The sequence below is a fragment of the Sturnira hondurensis genome, unplaced genomic scaffold (assembly GCF_014824575.4).
Source record: "Sturnira hondurensis isolate 20B ecotype Veracruz unplaced genomic scaffold, ASM1482457v3 Scaffold0000880, whole genome shotgun sequence".
NCBI classification, from domain to species: domain Eukaryota; kingdom Metazoa; phylum Chordata; class Mammalia; order Chiroptera; family Phyllostomidae; genus Sturnira; species Sturnira hondurensis.
The window spans coordinates 6,747,630-6,763,609 of NW_028073511.1; the positions used below are offsets into that span (position 1 = coordinate 6,747,630).

The 15,980-nt window shown below is 44.7% G+C and overlaps 1 protein-coding gene across 1 annotated transcript in view; it reads right to left on the bottom strand.

Annotated features, from left to right (window-relative positions):
* The window catches only part of CLIC5 (chloride intracellular channel 5), a 153,657-nt gene extending 142,505 nt beyond the window's left edge, over positions 1-11,152 (bottom strand). The window contains exon 1 of the mRNA XM_037054154.1: positions 10,625-11,152. Coding sequence (XP_036910049.1) covers positions 10,625-11,143 — 519 coding nt within the window. The 5' untranslated portion in view covers positions 11,144-11,152. The remainder of the gene's footprint in view (positions 1-10,624) is intronic.
* Positions 11,153-15,980: the final 4,828 nt, after the last annotated feature.

Here is a 15,980-nt window from a genome sequence, read left to right on the forward strand (position 1 = left end):
GACTCATGGAGACAGGCCAAGAGGGAATTTTTTCACAGAAATATTCTACATTATGGTTGTGATAGTTGTTACACGACCACACGCTTTTGTTCAAAACTCAGTGACCTGCACACTTAAAACTGCTGAATTTTAATGTATTTAAAATATGTCCCAATATAATCGATCCTCTGAGAAGTGAAGTGCATAAAAGATATATGGTATAAGGTCATTTGTGTTAAATAAAAGGGGAAAAACTAGTCAATTTCAAACATATGAGCATGCATGGATTTGCCAGAATGGGCAAGAGACAGCTCAGGAAGAACATGCATGACAATTCTAGGCAATTCGAAGGACTTGCCTCTGAAAATGAAAAGGAGTTGTCTGAGGGACTGCAATGGCGGGGGAGACTCTAGCTCCTGTACCTTTCAAATTTTGAACCATGAAAACAATTACCCTGTTCAAAGTGGGGAGAAAAGACAGCAGATACCCTTGCAATCCTATTTCTATGTGGGTCTCTCTTTCTTCGTTATTCACAATTTCCTTCTTGCCCTATTTCAAAAATCACAGAGCTGCCTAATAGTATATTCACTATATACTTCAGAGAACATGAGAAGAATATAAATTTAGGATGTGAGGGGAGAGGGAATCCTCGTGGGAGGGACTGTTTTACTGTGCAGGAGAAAAGCTTCTATACACAGAAGATTAGAACCACTGGAGGCTCTTGGGCTCCCCTCATCCAGACTGTTTGTTTTTATTCATCTACAGGTGAGAAATTTAATGCCCAGACAGTGCAATGACTTCCCCAAAGTTGCATGGGTGATCAGTGTCAGAATCCAGATGGGGACTTGGCTCTCCAGTTTTATTATGGAGATAATACCAACAAGGCGGGTGACCTAACACAGAGCATGGTTCAAAGTAAACGTTCAGTAAGCATGAATTTCCCCTTCTCTTTTTCTACTATGTCTTCCCACAAACTGGCTTGTATTGGGACCATCTACCCAGCCTCACCTGGTCAATTTTTTTTGAATACTGACCAATTTTTCCATATACCACTAACAAGCTTTCCCTTCAAAAAAGAACTATTCTTCCCATTACCAGATCAGTTTAACTCAATTCAACAAATATGTATGAGCCCCAACTATGGGCCAGGGTCCATGCTGGTGGCAGGTGTACACACACAGGCAGATAAGATGTGGCGGGAGAGAGCTTCCCTGTGGAACTTTCAGTGTAGTGAGGAACAGGGTGGTCACACACCGTTACCCGGATGATGTGATGCTAGGTGACAAGCCCTGAGATGGAGGGAAGCACTGATGTAATATCACTCAAAACAGCCTGGGGGTTCAGAGATGGCTTCCCAGGGAACAGAAGTCAGGGGAAAAGAGGAGGAGTTGGTCTGATGATGAAGGGGAGGAGACACTGTCGGCAAAGGGATCTTCACGGGCAAAGCCAGATGAGGCAGAACAGAATCCCGTTTGTGGGAAGCTCAGCATCCCCGGAGCATAGTGAGTGAGGCAGGGCATGGTGGCAGATGGGAGCAGAGAGGCTTTCAGGTTGTCAGGGACAGGACGTAAGGCCTTGCACCTGACATTCAAGGGTGAACCTGGTGACATTGGGGATGGGCAAGGCGAAACGCAGGGCAGTTAAGTATCTGATTTGCAATTTTCTTTCAAGGGATGGTCTTTACTCCAGTAGGTCAGTGAAAATTATCTGACAGCTCTGTTCACTTTGAACAACATTGACAGAGCCCCCTGTGACAAGCCCAGCACCCCAAAGGACACTGTGCTGCAGAGATAAGCAACGCATGGTCCCTTCCCTCATGGAGCTGCTCCACCGGACACTGTGCTGTAGAGATAAGCAATGTGCGGTCTCTTCCCTCATGGAGTTAACATTCTGGTGACTTATCCTTTGAAAACGGGAGTCCAGAAAAGGATCCATCATGTCATTCACTATTCGAACACTGTCGCCCTTCCCCGGTGTTCTGACTGGAAGCCCCAGCCCAGTCAGTTGATGTTCTTTTCCCTCGCTTTCTCCTGGTCACTGCATTTGGTTTACCATCTCTGTCTACTGACAGAATAGTATTTAGACAATTATACTGACACAGAGACACAGAGGCAGGCCTGGGAACATGACACATTGATTTAGCTGTGGTGACATTGTGACCACAGGCTGCTCCTTGCTCTGTTTCACGCCGACTGACTGCTGGGTGAACCCTCAAGTCCTTCGACTAGAGCATCCCTTCACAGCTCAACAAATCAAATTAAGCACCGAGAATACTGGCTTTCTGCCCAACTTCAGGATGATGCCAGGAGCGTGCCTGGCATTCTCACAAATGTCTGAGAACTAATGAGATGAAGATGCAAACACTCCACTGAATTCTCACAGACCCCTTGCACTTGGTGGGAAATATGGATCCAGGAGCGTCTGTCCATGTCCAGAGGTTCATCGTGCTTCAACTCAACTCAATCTGCCCCAAAGACATGTCCAACCAGAGCCTGTAAGTGTGACCTTATTTTTTTAAATGTTCTTTGTAGATGAATTAAATCACCCTGCATTAGGGTGGGCCGTAAATACATTGACAAATCTTACAAGGGAAGAGAAGAAAAACCAGATGCTGAGACACAAGAGGGAGGGCCTTGTGATAAAGGAGGCAGAGAGTGAAGGGACCCAGCCCCAGCCAAGGAATGCCAGGGGCCACAGAGGCTGGAAAAGGCAAGGACATCTCCCCTAGAGCTATCAGAGGGATGTCACTCTGCCAAAGCCTCGACTTCAGACTTCTGGCTTCTGGAACTGTGAGAGAATGCATTTCTGTTTTTTTTAGCAATACCTTTTATGGTAACTTGTTACAGCAGCCTTACGAAACTAATACAGGGGACCTAGAGCAGCATTCTCATTACTGCTGTGGGCCAGGGGGCAAGCCTTCTTCCTCCCACAAAGCCCTGAGGATCACAGAGTAACTCATTCCCTCCTCCATCATTCAATCCTCACTTAAGTAGCCATGGGCCAAATATATGGGAATGGATGAAAGGCAAACCCTCCTTCAAGAGTTCATAACTAGAGAGCAATAAAGACACTAAGAGGTAATTATAACATTAAGTGTCATGGGCTGAATTGTGCTTCCCAGTATTTGCATGTTGAACCATAATCCCTAGTACTTCAGGATGTCCTTGTAAGAGTAGGAGCAACACACACACATGGAGGACCAGGTGGAGACACTGGAGAAAATAGCCACCTATAAACTAAAGAGAGAGGCCTAAAAAGAAACCAGCTCTGCCAATAGTTTGATCATGGACTCCTAGCCTCCAGAGTTGAGAGGAAGAATTTCTATTGGTTGAGCTATGAGGTCTGTGGTACTTCCTTACAGTAGCCCTAGCCAATGGATACACTGAGGTAAGGGCATTTCGCGGGCACAGAGGAGACCCAGCCTAGCCCAGGCTGGAGGGGCCGGGAAGGGCTTCCTGAAGAGGTGGGTCTGAGAGGACAGTGGGTTATTGCAGGATAACCGAAAAGCAACAGTTGGAGCAAAGGCCCAGACTCATGAAATTGACGTGGACATACCTGCAAGGCCTGTGTACCCAGGTAGGGAAAGTGGAACACTCCACAGAGACAGATAACAGTGAGGGTTCGCAGACCCTCCTGAGATCATTCTCCACAAAGATTTTGCGTAGAGTTTTGCATAGTCATGAACCCCCAGCACCCCCGGCTAGGGATGCCAATACATTCAATTGCGAAAGTGCCCTGGATTGAGAAGCTGAAGTCCTGGCTTGCTCCTCAGCCACAGGCAGCCTCGGGCAAGCTCTTCACCTCCTCTGTTTTCACTTTTCTTGTCATAGCGTTATAATTCTGTGGCTTCTTTAACTGACAGCCCTGATTCACAGAGTCAACGGTTCATACAGGAGCCTTGAAAACAGTGTTGAGTAGCCTTTGGACTTGATGGTGTTCCCAACACCCTAATTAAAAAAAGAAGTTATGACAAGTATAGAAATCTTTGTTCCAACCTGTTCTTGTTCCATTTCTACGCATTGCCTTGGTTCCAGGAAAGGACAACTGGGCACATGCAACAGGCTTGGACTTGCATCTGCTCACAGATGTTTCCAAGGACACACTTTGATACGTCCTTATCACCGACTTTTGGGCCGATTGTTCCTAGGGACGTGTGGGACAGGAAGAGACTGGCAGGGCGCCAGCTATTTCTAGGCATCTGACTGTGCAATTCTTGAATGGTCCAGCCAGGCCAAGCCAGGCCACACAAACACTTTTTTATTGGAAGCTATGCTGAAACAGTCTCAGCTGAAACTTTGTACTGAATCCATATAACTCCCAATATAAATAACTAGATACACATACAGGGTCCAGCAGAAGTAAGACCTGCTTGAGTGTGGCTGGTAGGGTAATAACATGGGTATAATAATTCATAGTTTTAATTTGAACATTTCACCTAAAATGTCAAATGGTATGTTTGAGTGTGATGTTGTTATGTTACAAAATTCCATGCTTATGATTTTGTAATAAACAGGGGCATTAAATTTTGTGCTGGACCCTGTGTATATAATACATAAATCAGTATGATACTTGCTAACTTTTTCCAGAAATTTGTCTGTATGAAGCCAAAGATTTAAATATTTGGGCATATCGGAGAGTTAGTTCAATGAAAGAATAACTCTAAAATACATATTCTTTTTATATATAATGTTTTCATATCTAAACACTTGGTTAATTTTAGAAATGAAGTTTGGTGGATGTCTGCTGGGTCCTGCTTCACAGGGTCAACGCGAAGGCCTTTTAATTGTGTATCCATCCCCTTACACCTTGCTTTGCTCATGATCTTTTTCCAAACCATTCAGTGCTCTTCCAGATTAAATTCAAGTCCCCCATTTGCCGTGAAAGACCGCCCTCCTAGGTCTCCGACCTCACTGTCTGCTCTGCACCCACGTGGATCTTCTCTTCACCGCAGTCGAAAAGACCCAGTCCTAACAAGTATGCATTTGCTGTGCTTTTGCTCCGGCCAAGCTTCCCGCCTGGAATATCCCACTGGGTCACTTCTCAACACCCAAATCCAACATCACTTTCCCTCATTTCCTCAATGGGATGGGATAGTTTCTCCCTGCTACTATGAATTTTTGTTTATCTCCAAGGCAAATAGACTAAATGCGCTACTTATGAAAATTCCCAGGAAATCCCTGGGGGGTGAGGGGACCTGTTCTCATCAGTTCTCGGTCAGGGAAAAAGCCCCAGCCCCACAGACAGTCACACAAAAGCCTCTGAGTCAGTAAGATTTCTTTAAAAAAATGGACCAGCCCTGTCAATAAAAAACGTATGCCTTTACTCATAATATACATATATTTATTCATTTACAAATTATGTTAATGTGCTACTATAAGAATACACTGCACATTCTGAAAAATATAACATATTGACATTTAAGAGAACTTAATAAAATTAAATAGATATATTGCTTAATTTTTCAAATCCTCACCTGAGGATATAGTTACTGACTTTAGAAAAAGAGAAAGAGAGGAGGGAGAAAGAGAAAGAGAGAGAGGGAAATATCTATGTGAGAGAGAAACATTGGTCAGTTGCCTCCCAGACGTGTCCCAACTGGGGATTGAACCCACGACCTAGGTATACGCCCTGACTAAGAATTGAACCCACAACCTTGCAGTATATGGGATGACACTCCAACGAACTGAGCCACTCAGCCAGGGTGAAATGTTGCTTAATTTTAAACTTCTAATTATAATATTCTAATATCCCATGCATTGTGTTGGATACCCTGTTTTGGATACCATGAGCCCTGGAACGGCATAAGGCTCCGGTGCCATAGCTATGATAATTATTGACTGTTCTGTGACACTTTCCACAAAGCTGAGCTAAACTGTAGGGGTTCACCCTGTAGAACAAAGATTCCAGGCTATGAGGCTAAGAAACATTAACCAGGGCTGTTATTTGTCTGACTTCAGAAGAGGGGCACCCTTTACATTTTTGTGAATAATGCCCCTTGAATTTGATCAGTGCAGAACCTTGGCAGCCCTGTGAGGGACCCTGTGAGTGTCTACTCAGAGACGAGCTTTGTGAGTGCTTCCCGGGGGGGCAGGCTTCGTGTGAGCTGATGGTGGAAAGGAGTGTGGGTATTGCAGTGGCCCTTCCCACCAAACCTCGAGCTCACAATTGTTCTTGAGCAGTTTCCCAGAGTGGATAACAGGTAGTGCCATACATGGGAGACTAGATAAAATGAAAGACTGCAAGAATCAGAAAAGATTGCATTTCAAAGAAATCAAAGATTATGGAAGTTGGAGGGGATAGAATTTCAAAAATGAGGATGGTCCAGGAATGCTTCATAGCAAATCATTGACAGAGTTTTGTTAGAATTTCTGACCACTGCTCATGTTAGGATCAGTTCCAGTCCTGATCCAATTGGATCCATAATGGAGCATGTATTGAATGTCTACTAAGAATTATTGAGTGTGCTTCAAATAAAACTATTACTTCATGTATGGTTCGAATTCATCACTATCAGTAATAATAATGTAGGCTCCTATGAATTGAGCATTTCCTATATATCAGTTACTATACTAAACAATTTACATGAATTTTATTTCATCTTCATAATACTTCTGGAGGAACATATCATTACAACACTCACTTCACCAATAAAGAAACTGAGGCTCAGAGAAGCTATACAATTTAACAGAAATTAACTTGCTAAGCCAGGGCTCAGACTCATGCAGCCCGACTTCAAAGCCTGCTCTGCAATATAGACTGCCCGCCCTAGTGAATGACATCAGCTACATGCACGACCGTTTGTCTTTGCAGTAACCATCATTGCAACACTTTTTTCTCTGCAGTAAATGAAATACCAGGCTGCTCCTCTCCTCTCCTCTCCTGTCCTCTCCTGTCCTCTCCTCTCCCCTCTCTTCCCCTTTCTCTCTTTTTTCTCTTGCTCTCATACATACACACACAACTACAATGAGAAAAATGTCTGTAGGTCCCTCAGTTTTAGCAGAAAGCAGCAGCACAAATGTAGTAATCCTACACGGCAAATTCTGAACCAACTCCTCCTGGTGGCTTTAGGACATCGTTGGATATCTTCACTAGAGACCTTTTTTTTTTTTTTGCTGGATCTCGGCCAATGACCAAGAGGTTATTATTTCTTCCCTCTTGCCTTCAAAACCTGTGTTTCTGTCTTCCCCATCAGAGAGTTGGACCTAAGTTATGTGGTGTTCCTCTCTGACCCAGCACCCGTCAGGTAGTAAGTAAGTGGTAAGTGCTGGATGGATGGAAAGGAGAAGGGGAGGAAAGAAGAAAGGGAGGGGGGGAGGAGGGGAGGGAAGGAGGGAGGGAGGAAGAAGAGAAGATGCGTGAATAAATGTGTGAGCACATTTTCTCTATCGTAAGTTCCTGGACAAGGCGTCCACAGCTGAAATGAGAAAAGCACCTTTCCCCACTCAGTACCTCTGGTTAAAACCCCTAGAGTGAGTCTTGGCTCTTTCCTTTCATTATACTCCACGTTAATCCATCACAAAACCTCTGGGCTCTTTCTTCAAAATCATCTCAATCCTACTTCACACGACCTCCATTGCTATCACCACAGGCCAACCCACCATCATCTCTTGCCTAGTTTTTCAATCACCTTCAAACTGTTCTCCTGTTTCTACCCTTTCTCTGTTACCGAAACAGATGGCCAGAATGTTCCTTCCCGAATGCTCTGATGACTTTCCATGCCACTCAGAGTGAAAGTGAAAGTTCTTCCAATGGCTCATGAGACCCAGTGTGAACTGTGCCCGCCTCCACCTCTCCAGCCCATCCATTACCACCCTCCCTCCCTCCCTCACCCCAGTCCAGCTGCGCCGTCTTCTCGCTCCCTCTCTCACCATCACTCAGGCCCATGGTGGGAAGATGGCTCCCAAAGACACCCATGCCTTAGTTCTCACGATCCATGAACGTTTCTTTTGTGGTAGAAAATACTTTCCAGATAGAATTAAATTAAGACTCTCCCTATGGGAAGGTTATCCTGGTGAGCCAAAGACTCCTTTTATAAGAGGGACCCAGGATAGTCAGGTTGGAAGAAGGCTGAGTAAAGAGGAAAGCAGGGGGTGGAAAGGTGACGTGATGTGAGCATGAGTAAGCAGTAGGCAGCCCCTAGATGCTAGGGGAGGGAAGGAAGCAGATTCTCCTCTGGGGCCTCCAGAAGGAGCACAGCCCTGCTGACACCTGGGTGTTAGCTCCGCAAAACTCACCCAGATCTCTGACCTCCTGGAAGAGATTGAGTTGTGTTGTTTTGAGCCGCTGAGATTGTGGTGATCTGTTCCTGCAGCCACAGTGAATGAGTCCACACATTATTCTGTTTTATGTTTCTTCTCAGCACTCTTTCCATTGGATGTGTTTTATATTTACTCATTTATTTGTCCATTAGGTGTCTCTGCCACTAGAACGCAAAGTGCGTGGGAGCCAGGACTATATTTTCTTCATGGTGGAAACCCCGGCCCTGACACAATAACTGTCTGCTGAATGAATAAATAAAGGATATATATTCATTAATTGGCCAACACCCTGAAATGGCTGACCCTCAATAAAATGTTGGTTGGACATAGTTACAACCTGCATGACTGGTCTGGAACAGGCAGGAACGTACGCGAGTGAGTGTAGTGTGAACGCAGCCCACTCTACACTAAAACAGCCCAGGAGAGGACTGTGCAGCAGTCAGTCCCCATAGGAACGTGGGGAGCACACCCAAGCCCCGTGATATCTGGGGGTTCTGACACCCGCTCTGGGTTGTTGGAGGGAGGAGGAGCCTGAGCAGGTTACACTCAGGCCCTCTACTCCCATGGGAGAAGAATGGCCTGTTTGACCCATTTCCATACATTATATTCCCGTTCAACATCCTAAAGGTCTGCAGAGGGGATGAGGGTGGCGCTTAAAAGCAGAGATGATAACGGTCCCTCTTCTTCCTGAGCGCTCTGCTGAATAGTCTTAGAAAGGAGACCACACATAAGGCCTGAGGTCTACGGTACGCTCTGTAACATCTTCGTTAGCGTAATTACACTAAAAAGAATGTCAGCTTAAAACGTTACTTAAACACAGCATTTGCTTTATAGTGCAACAGTTCATAAGTAATTTAGGAATCACGCGGCACTGCCCTGCGGTTTCTCCTGTTGCTGGAACCGAAGGAGATGCCAGTGCCCCTTTTCTCCCCAGCTTCTGTTTGGTTCCACACCAGTGATGGTCTAATCTCTGGTGAAATGAACACTTTGCCAAGGTTATAAATAATTGTCTCGGTGCCAGTGATGATGATGGTTGGCTGTTGCACGAGGTTGCATGGATACTTCTGTCCTGAGAAAAAACATACTTAGTCCTCACTTTAAAAAGACCGGGTTTTCTTAGAACTGAATGCGGCGGGGCTGTGGCGTGGAGGCCGGAAGCCTGCCTGCTGGAAGGCCTCTGCCCCAAGGCCCTCTCTCTCCCGGGCCCCCAGCAGCACTCCGCTCCCTCCTCTACTCACGGGCATCAGCCAGGTGCGGACCTGTCTCTGGCACCACGTTGATTTCCGGAGAACAGGGGTCCTATCTTTCCCTATCCCCACAAGTGCTCAGCATATAGAGGCGGGCTTTGTTAGGTACCCAAGTACGGGCCACGCACACTGCTAGTTGCTTTTTACTAAGTCCTCCTGGTAGAATAAAGAAAATGCAATATACACACAAAACCACTAGGGAGAAGTACAGAGCAGAAAACAATGTATTAAGTTAGTAAATAAAGTGTATTTCACTAGAGCAGTTTTTGGAAACCAGGAAAGGGAGAAAGAAATGCGTGCGAACTGGAGTTTTGTAGGTTATAGAGAAATCATTTTTATTAGCAAAAATAGCAGTATTACTGACAGGTTGTATTCATATTTAAAAACATGTAAATGTGAATACCGTGGAGGGTGAACATTGGAAGATATGTTCTGCCATATCTTGGTTAATTAGGATGATTTTTTTCAGCCCTGATATATTTTAATAATATTGATAGCCATAATCTTTATTACATACAAAGATCACCAAATGTCTTTGCCTAAACATCATAAGCATTAAACATTAACACTGACAGTTAATGTCTTACTACTACCTAAACTACTGCACTTCATCAGATATTCTAGTTATATTGGTACCAAAAGGACAAGCTTGGTGACAGAGGTAGCATTTATTGACCATTTACCGGAGGTGTCTGCGACCTGAGAAATGCTAAGAAGGATTTTCCAATACCTGACTGTAGGTTTGACTTTTTCTCACAAGACTTGGTTTTGGTTTTAAAAATCATGCTGATGAAGGAAATTTACCAGACGGGAAAATGTACCTAACGCCTGTGACAAGGTACGGATTGAAGCAGCAATCTCTGCTCACTGGTAAGTGAAGTCTTAAAAAATGCTTTGCCGTTGGTACATAGCAGTCAATACTTAGACACACACCTGAAATGCACTTTCCACACGCTGCAGCTCTGAGAGCCATCCTGGATGAACCCTGGAGTGACTGGCTTGATCAGTCCTACTCTTGAATACGGACTGAGATCCGAGGACCCTGACACCGTGCATCTTTCCCTGGTCACTCAGAGCAAAATGAAATATCAATCACACCACCTCGCATGTGCCAGTGTGCCTGCCTGAGGCAGCCCTTACCTTCACAAAGAGGGTGATCGCAGGGTTTGTGAAAGCTGATTCGTTTTCTTCCAAGTCATCAGCCTCAGAATAGCAGGTGGGGGAATATTCACTGCTCCCCTGGACGGTGAAGGCTGAAAGAGAAGGCAGGTTCTCCTCCCTCACGCCTCTGCTCTCCTGTGGCTCTTTTGGGCTCGTCTCCAGGTCCCGAGTTTCTTCTATCAAGATGTCCCTGTCTTCTTGGGCCTCAGCCTGTAGAGGATCCTGGGCCTCAGGACATACCTTATCAGGAAGGACGTAGTCTCTGTCTTCTGGTTGGGAATAGGCCACACTGTTCTCCTCATTCCTAACAGCATAAGCTGATACGAAGTCATATCCATCGGTTCCCAACTCAGTGGCATATAAATCATTTTCTGACCTGCAGTCTTCATGGGTGTTATTGTAAAGGGCACCTTCATTTTCTGCTGGCTGGTCTGGAACCTCATATGCCCTCTCTTTTTGGATTGTGTCGTAAGGGGAGCTGTAGTCTTCGTCATTCATGTTTATGTGCCTGATAGATCCTTTTGCAAGCAGACCTGAGTACATCTGAAGTGAGTAAAGGGACAAAGGATGCTTGCAGAGGAATCAGAGGGCTTTTGAAATGCAGAAATTAGCAAAGTCTGTCAATGACAGGTCTCTAACAATCATTTACCAGAGACTCGAATCAGCAAACCACAAGTTCACTGGCCACCAGATAAAGCTTACACACTCAGTTAACTCCTTCACTCCTCGGGGTATTTTCAGCCAGACTCTGGGGTTTTCCTTTTTGCCAGTAACTCCAAGGTTCTCTGGATTGACTAGATATAGAATTGAGTTTCTTCCCAGTCCACACAGAAAATCCTGAATATTTAACTATTTGTCACGAAATGGAGCCCCTTCTTCTAATTGCCCCCCTATGTTAACAGCAGTCAAGAAGCTCCCAAAATGCACTTCTTCACATTGTACTACACAGCCGAATGTACTACACAAAACAACTGAGTATTGATACCCAGTGTTAAATGAGCCATATGTGCTCCAGTTAAGTAATGAACTCTATTTGCATTTCTTTTCTAGAAACAGCACTAGGTGATTAAATGGCAGAAGGAAATAAAGATAACGCTCTGGTCTGTGGGCTCATCAGTGCCAGCCACCAAAAATGAAGGACTACAAGATTCACAGCTGGAGTTTTTTTTTTTTCCTTCTTATCTGGCTGTTCACCGCAGTCAAGAAACAATCACTAAGATTTTTTATGAACAAGTTATTGAACTGAGCACTAAACAAATGAGTTAGAAGATACATTTCTCTGTTCACAGGATACTTAGATATAGTTGAAGGACTAGAAAGAGAAACTAAAACCCTCATCTGGACACAGAACAACTTATTCAAGATTTGCTTCGTGCAATTGGCCCAGGTCCGGCAGAAGCAGCAAAGAACTGGATGCACAAATTTCCCTAGTGGATGTCATGTACAGAAGCTATAAATGTAGAGGCTTTGTTTTTCAATCTGCTACTTTGATCTGCTAATTCCTACTTCCTATCGCCATATCGCATACATCTTTCTCTTTGAAGTGACAGCCCAGACAAATTGTAAAAGGACTTTAATGTCTAGGAATTCTGTGAAGACTGAGAAGCAGTGCAACTCTGGTGACAGGTTTCAAAACGTTTGCTGAACATCTGTTGACAGAACTCAACTGTCCCCTTAGCTCCAATAGTGGGTCCTGAAATTTCATGAAACCGACTAACACAGCATTTCTAGAATTCTGGCTTTTGGGAATTCTAGAGTTTTAGCTCAAAGAATAGACAAAAGGAGAGAGGCCAGAGACGAACTTTAAAGGCCATGGTTACCCCTTATGTCATTGAAAGGTGAGGGTTGATGAGTCCCAACACACGACAATTTCCAAAGGCCCCACAATTGGGCATTTGTAACTGAAAGAAGCCCCCGCTCAATTCCTCTCACATTTTAGCACTGGAGAAAACCTGAGACACCGTTCAGTCTGACATTTCATTTAACATTTGGGAACATCCTGCAACCTTGAAAGGAGAAGCGAGGGGTCCAAGTTCACACAGTGAATGAGCTGATTTCAGCCGCAGTTTCTTAATCTCCAGCTCGGCGATCTTCCTGCCACTCACTGCATTTTTTAAGTCAGCATTTTCCAACTTCTATTTTTCATGATCATGCCCTTCCCCTGCCTGGCCCCAAAAGAACCTTTCTGGATATTTTCCCCATGAAATTAAAATACTGCAGAAATACTAGATGCCTGTTCACATACCATATGTAACCTGTGCTTTAGACATACAGTGCTTTGTCCTCCAAGAACCAACTTTCAGCCCTTTTTAAGGTGTGTGTTTTTGTTGCTAGGACACTTCCAGTGTGCAAGTCACACTCGGGCATGGGATTTCGTGCTGTTCTGCATTATTGCCAAAGAACAAGATCCTGCATCCAGTGCACACACACAGCCTGCTGCAAGCCCTCAGTGTGATGCCCTGGGGAGGCAGCAGGGGCTGGTCAAGCTGAGGGACGGAGAGCACACAGGCGTTTTATACATTTGGCCTCCTTCTGTCCCTTTCAGGACACACCTATCGTGACTTAGTTACAGGCTGTAAGATGAAACCTGTCATTGTGTTACAATGTAAGTCAGGTCACGCCACTCTCTTCCCAGCCCCCCGCTGTGGCTCCTAGTTTCCCTCAGTAAAGCCAAATTCCCTACAACGCCCGACAACTCCTATGCCAACTCCCCACACCTGTTTTTCTCCCCTTCGCTTACCCTGCGGCCGGCCGACAACCTGGCCTCAGGCTGTGCCTGAGAACACTCCGGATGCTCCCATATTAGGGCCTTCATGTTGGCTGTTTCCTCTGCCCAGGGTGCCTGCATGGTCAGCGCCCTAAACTCCTGTAAGTTTTCTTACTCGTCTTTTCAAGGATGCCGCTCTGGCTGTTCTGTTTAATATGACCACCAGACATGCAAGGTCCATGAGAACAAGGCCCACATCCTCCATTTTGACCATCGCTGTATACCTGAAGTCTAGCGGATATCTGACACAGAATAGGAGCTTATTAAATACTACTGGTCTTATAAACACCCACGATGGAGGAGATGTACCTAGAGCTCCTGTTCTGTTCCTCCTGGTCTGGTTTCTTTCTGCGTTATGTGTATAATGTTATCTCCTTCCTGGACTCTAAACTCCTGCAGGAAGAGAACAGGTGAGGGAGTCTTCCACCGCACTTTGTATAAAGCAAGTTGGCTTGTTTACTTACAAAAGGAACAGTCCATCAACCCATTTTTTATCAGTAAAAATATTTTTAGGGCTCCCTATGTCTGTTACATACAGCTTAGGAAAGTAAGTTAGACACATATGTATTAGCATGAGAAGTTCTAAGAATGTTTGTGTGCTCTTGGAAATATAAGAGGGGACCCCAAAAAACACTAAATTACTTTCTTGAGGGTGGGCCCCTTGTAGTACAGTCTTCCCCTGCTAGATGAGTGTGCTAGGAACCCATCTGTATCAGTGTGCCAGCTGGTATTATTGTGAGAGGCTGTGTCTGGTGGCATTGAATGTTTTTTTGGAGACTCTTTCAGTGCATTTGCCCATTTCATGATGGATGATTTATGAGCGCACCTGCTCACACTGCACTAAGTGGTCAGCGGTTTTTAACCAAAAGTGGCAGGACCCCCATGTACCTAGATGGGGGGGTCCCGCCCCCCCATCCCTGTTCACCCAATATCACCCCAAGCAACTTCTTTTGGTTTCCCAGGATGAAAAAGTCCTCAGAGGAAAACGTTTTGCCAATGTGCAAAAGGTGAAACAAAAAATGGCAGAAGCACTGAAAAGGCGTCAAAATCAACGAGTTCAAAAACATTTTGAGCAATGGGGAAAAAGTCTCAGTGGGTGTAATGCATCAAGTGGAGAGAACTCTGAAGGTGACTGAAGTTTAAATGAGTACGAATACACATTTTTTTATAAATAAATTACAGTTTGGGGGGCCCCCTTCATACAGGTGTGCTATGTCATGCCCATGTTTGGAAACCTTCAGAGGATCCCAAGCATCACAGAAAGATGTCTGTTCCAAGACCTTTCAGCTGGAACAAAGCCCGTTTGCCCAGACAGCTTCCTCCCTCGGCTACCCCGCAAATGTCCTCCTCTGTCAGCGGAAAAATGCCCTTCCCTGAGTCCACTGTGCCTTTTCCAGCCTCTGTGTCCCTGCGTTGCCTCTGCTGGACAGAATTGTGCCCATCCTACTATCGCAGGGTATAAATATGCAGAAGAGGTGATCTCACATGCACACACAACTGAGGAAAACCACAAATTAGTAATTCAACAGAAAGGGCCCGGCTGGGACTTGGAGCAGGCCTGCCCATTGACTGGGACCGTGTCGGGGTCAAGGTCTGGCTTTGTGTTTTGCATGTGCAAAGACTCAATTTGGTTAGTTTGCACAGGGTTTTACATACACTATAGAACCAGGGAACTCTGACTAATCTCAAAAAACATCAGCGTAGCAACTCAAATGCCCACTTATTAATTTACACCCTCAAAAAAACGTAACTACCAAATCAACTTGAATACTTGCTTGAGTGAGTAAGCATAAACTCTTCACAGTAGCAGTCTGCATAGAAAACCAGTTACCATACCCTCTGTTTCTGTGACTTTTGTAGAAGTCTGAAAATCTATGCCTTTTAATTCAACCATTTAGTCTATTAACACTTAATGTAATTGAGATGTGTTTAGGCTAAGTATACTATCTTACAATTTGTATTTTTCAAAATGAGTAAAAACTTGAATAGACATTTCACCAGAAAATGATATATGAATGACCAGTAAGCTCACATAAGAGAGCGCAACATCGCTAGCCGTCAGGGAAATGCAAGTAAACGAGGTCACTTTATACTATTGGAACAGCTAACAGGAAGAGGACAAACAATACCACAGTTGGTGAAGACATGAGCAGCTGGGACTCTCAGACATTGATGGTGAGCGTGTAAAACGGTATAACCACTTTGCAAAATTGTTTGGCAGTTTATTATAAAATTAAACATCCACTTACCCTATGACTCAGCAATTTCAGCAAATCTTAGAAATATATCCAAGAAAAAAGTCAGTGCAAAAGTCATCATAATAGGCATGTACGAAAACGCTTAGAAAACTTGATTCTTGATTTAAAAAACTGGAAACTTCCAGCAATAGGGGAACGGATAAATAAACTGAGGTGTATTCACATCAGCCATGCACTGCATAATCATGAGACTGCATGTGCCATGGTGGTCTCATACAGTTACAGTGGAGCTGAGAAATTCCTGCCTCCCAGTTGTGGCCTTCGTAAGAACATAGTGCAAAGGTTACTCACGTGTCTGTGGTGCTGCTCG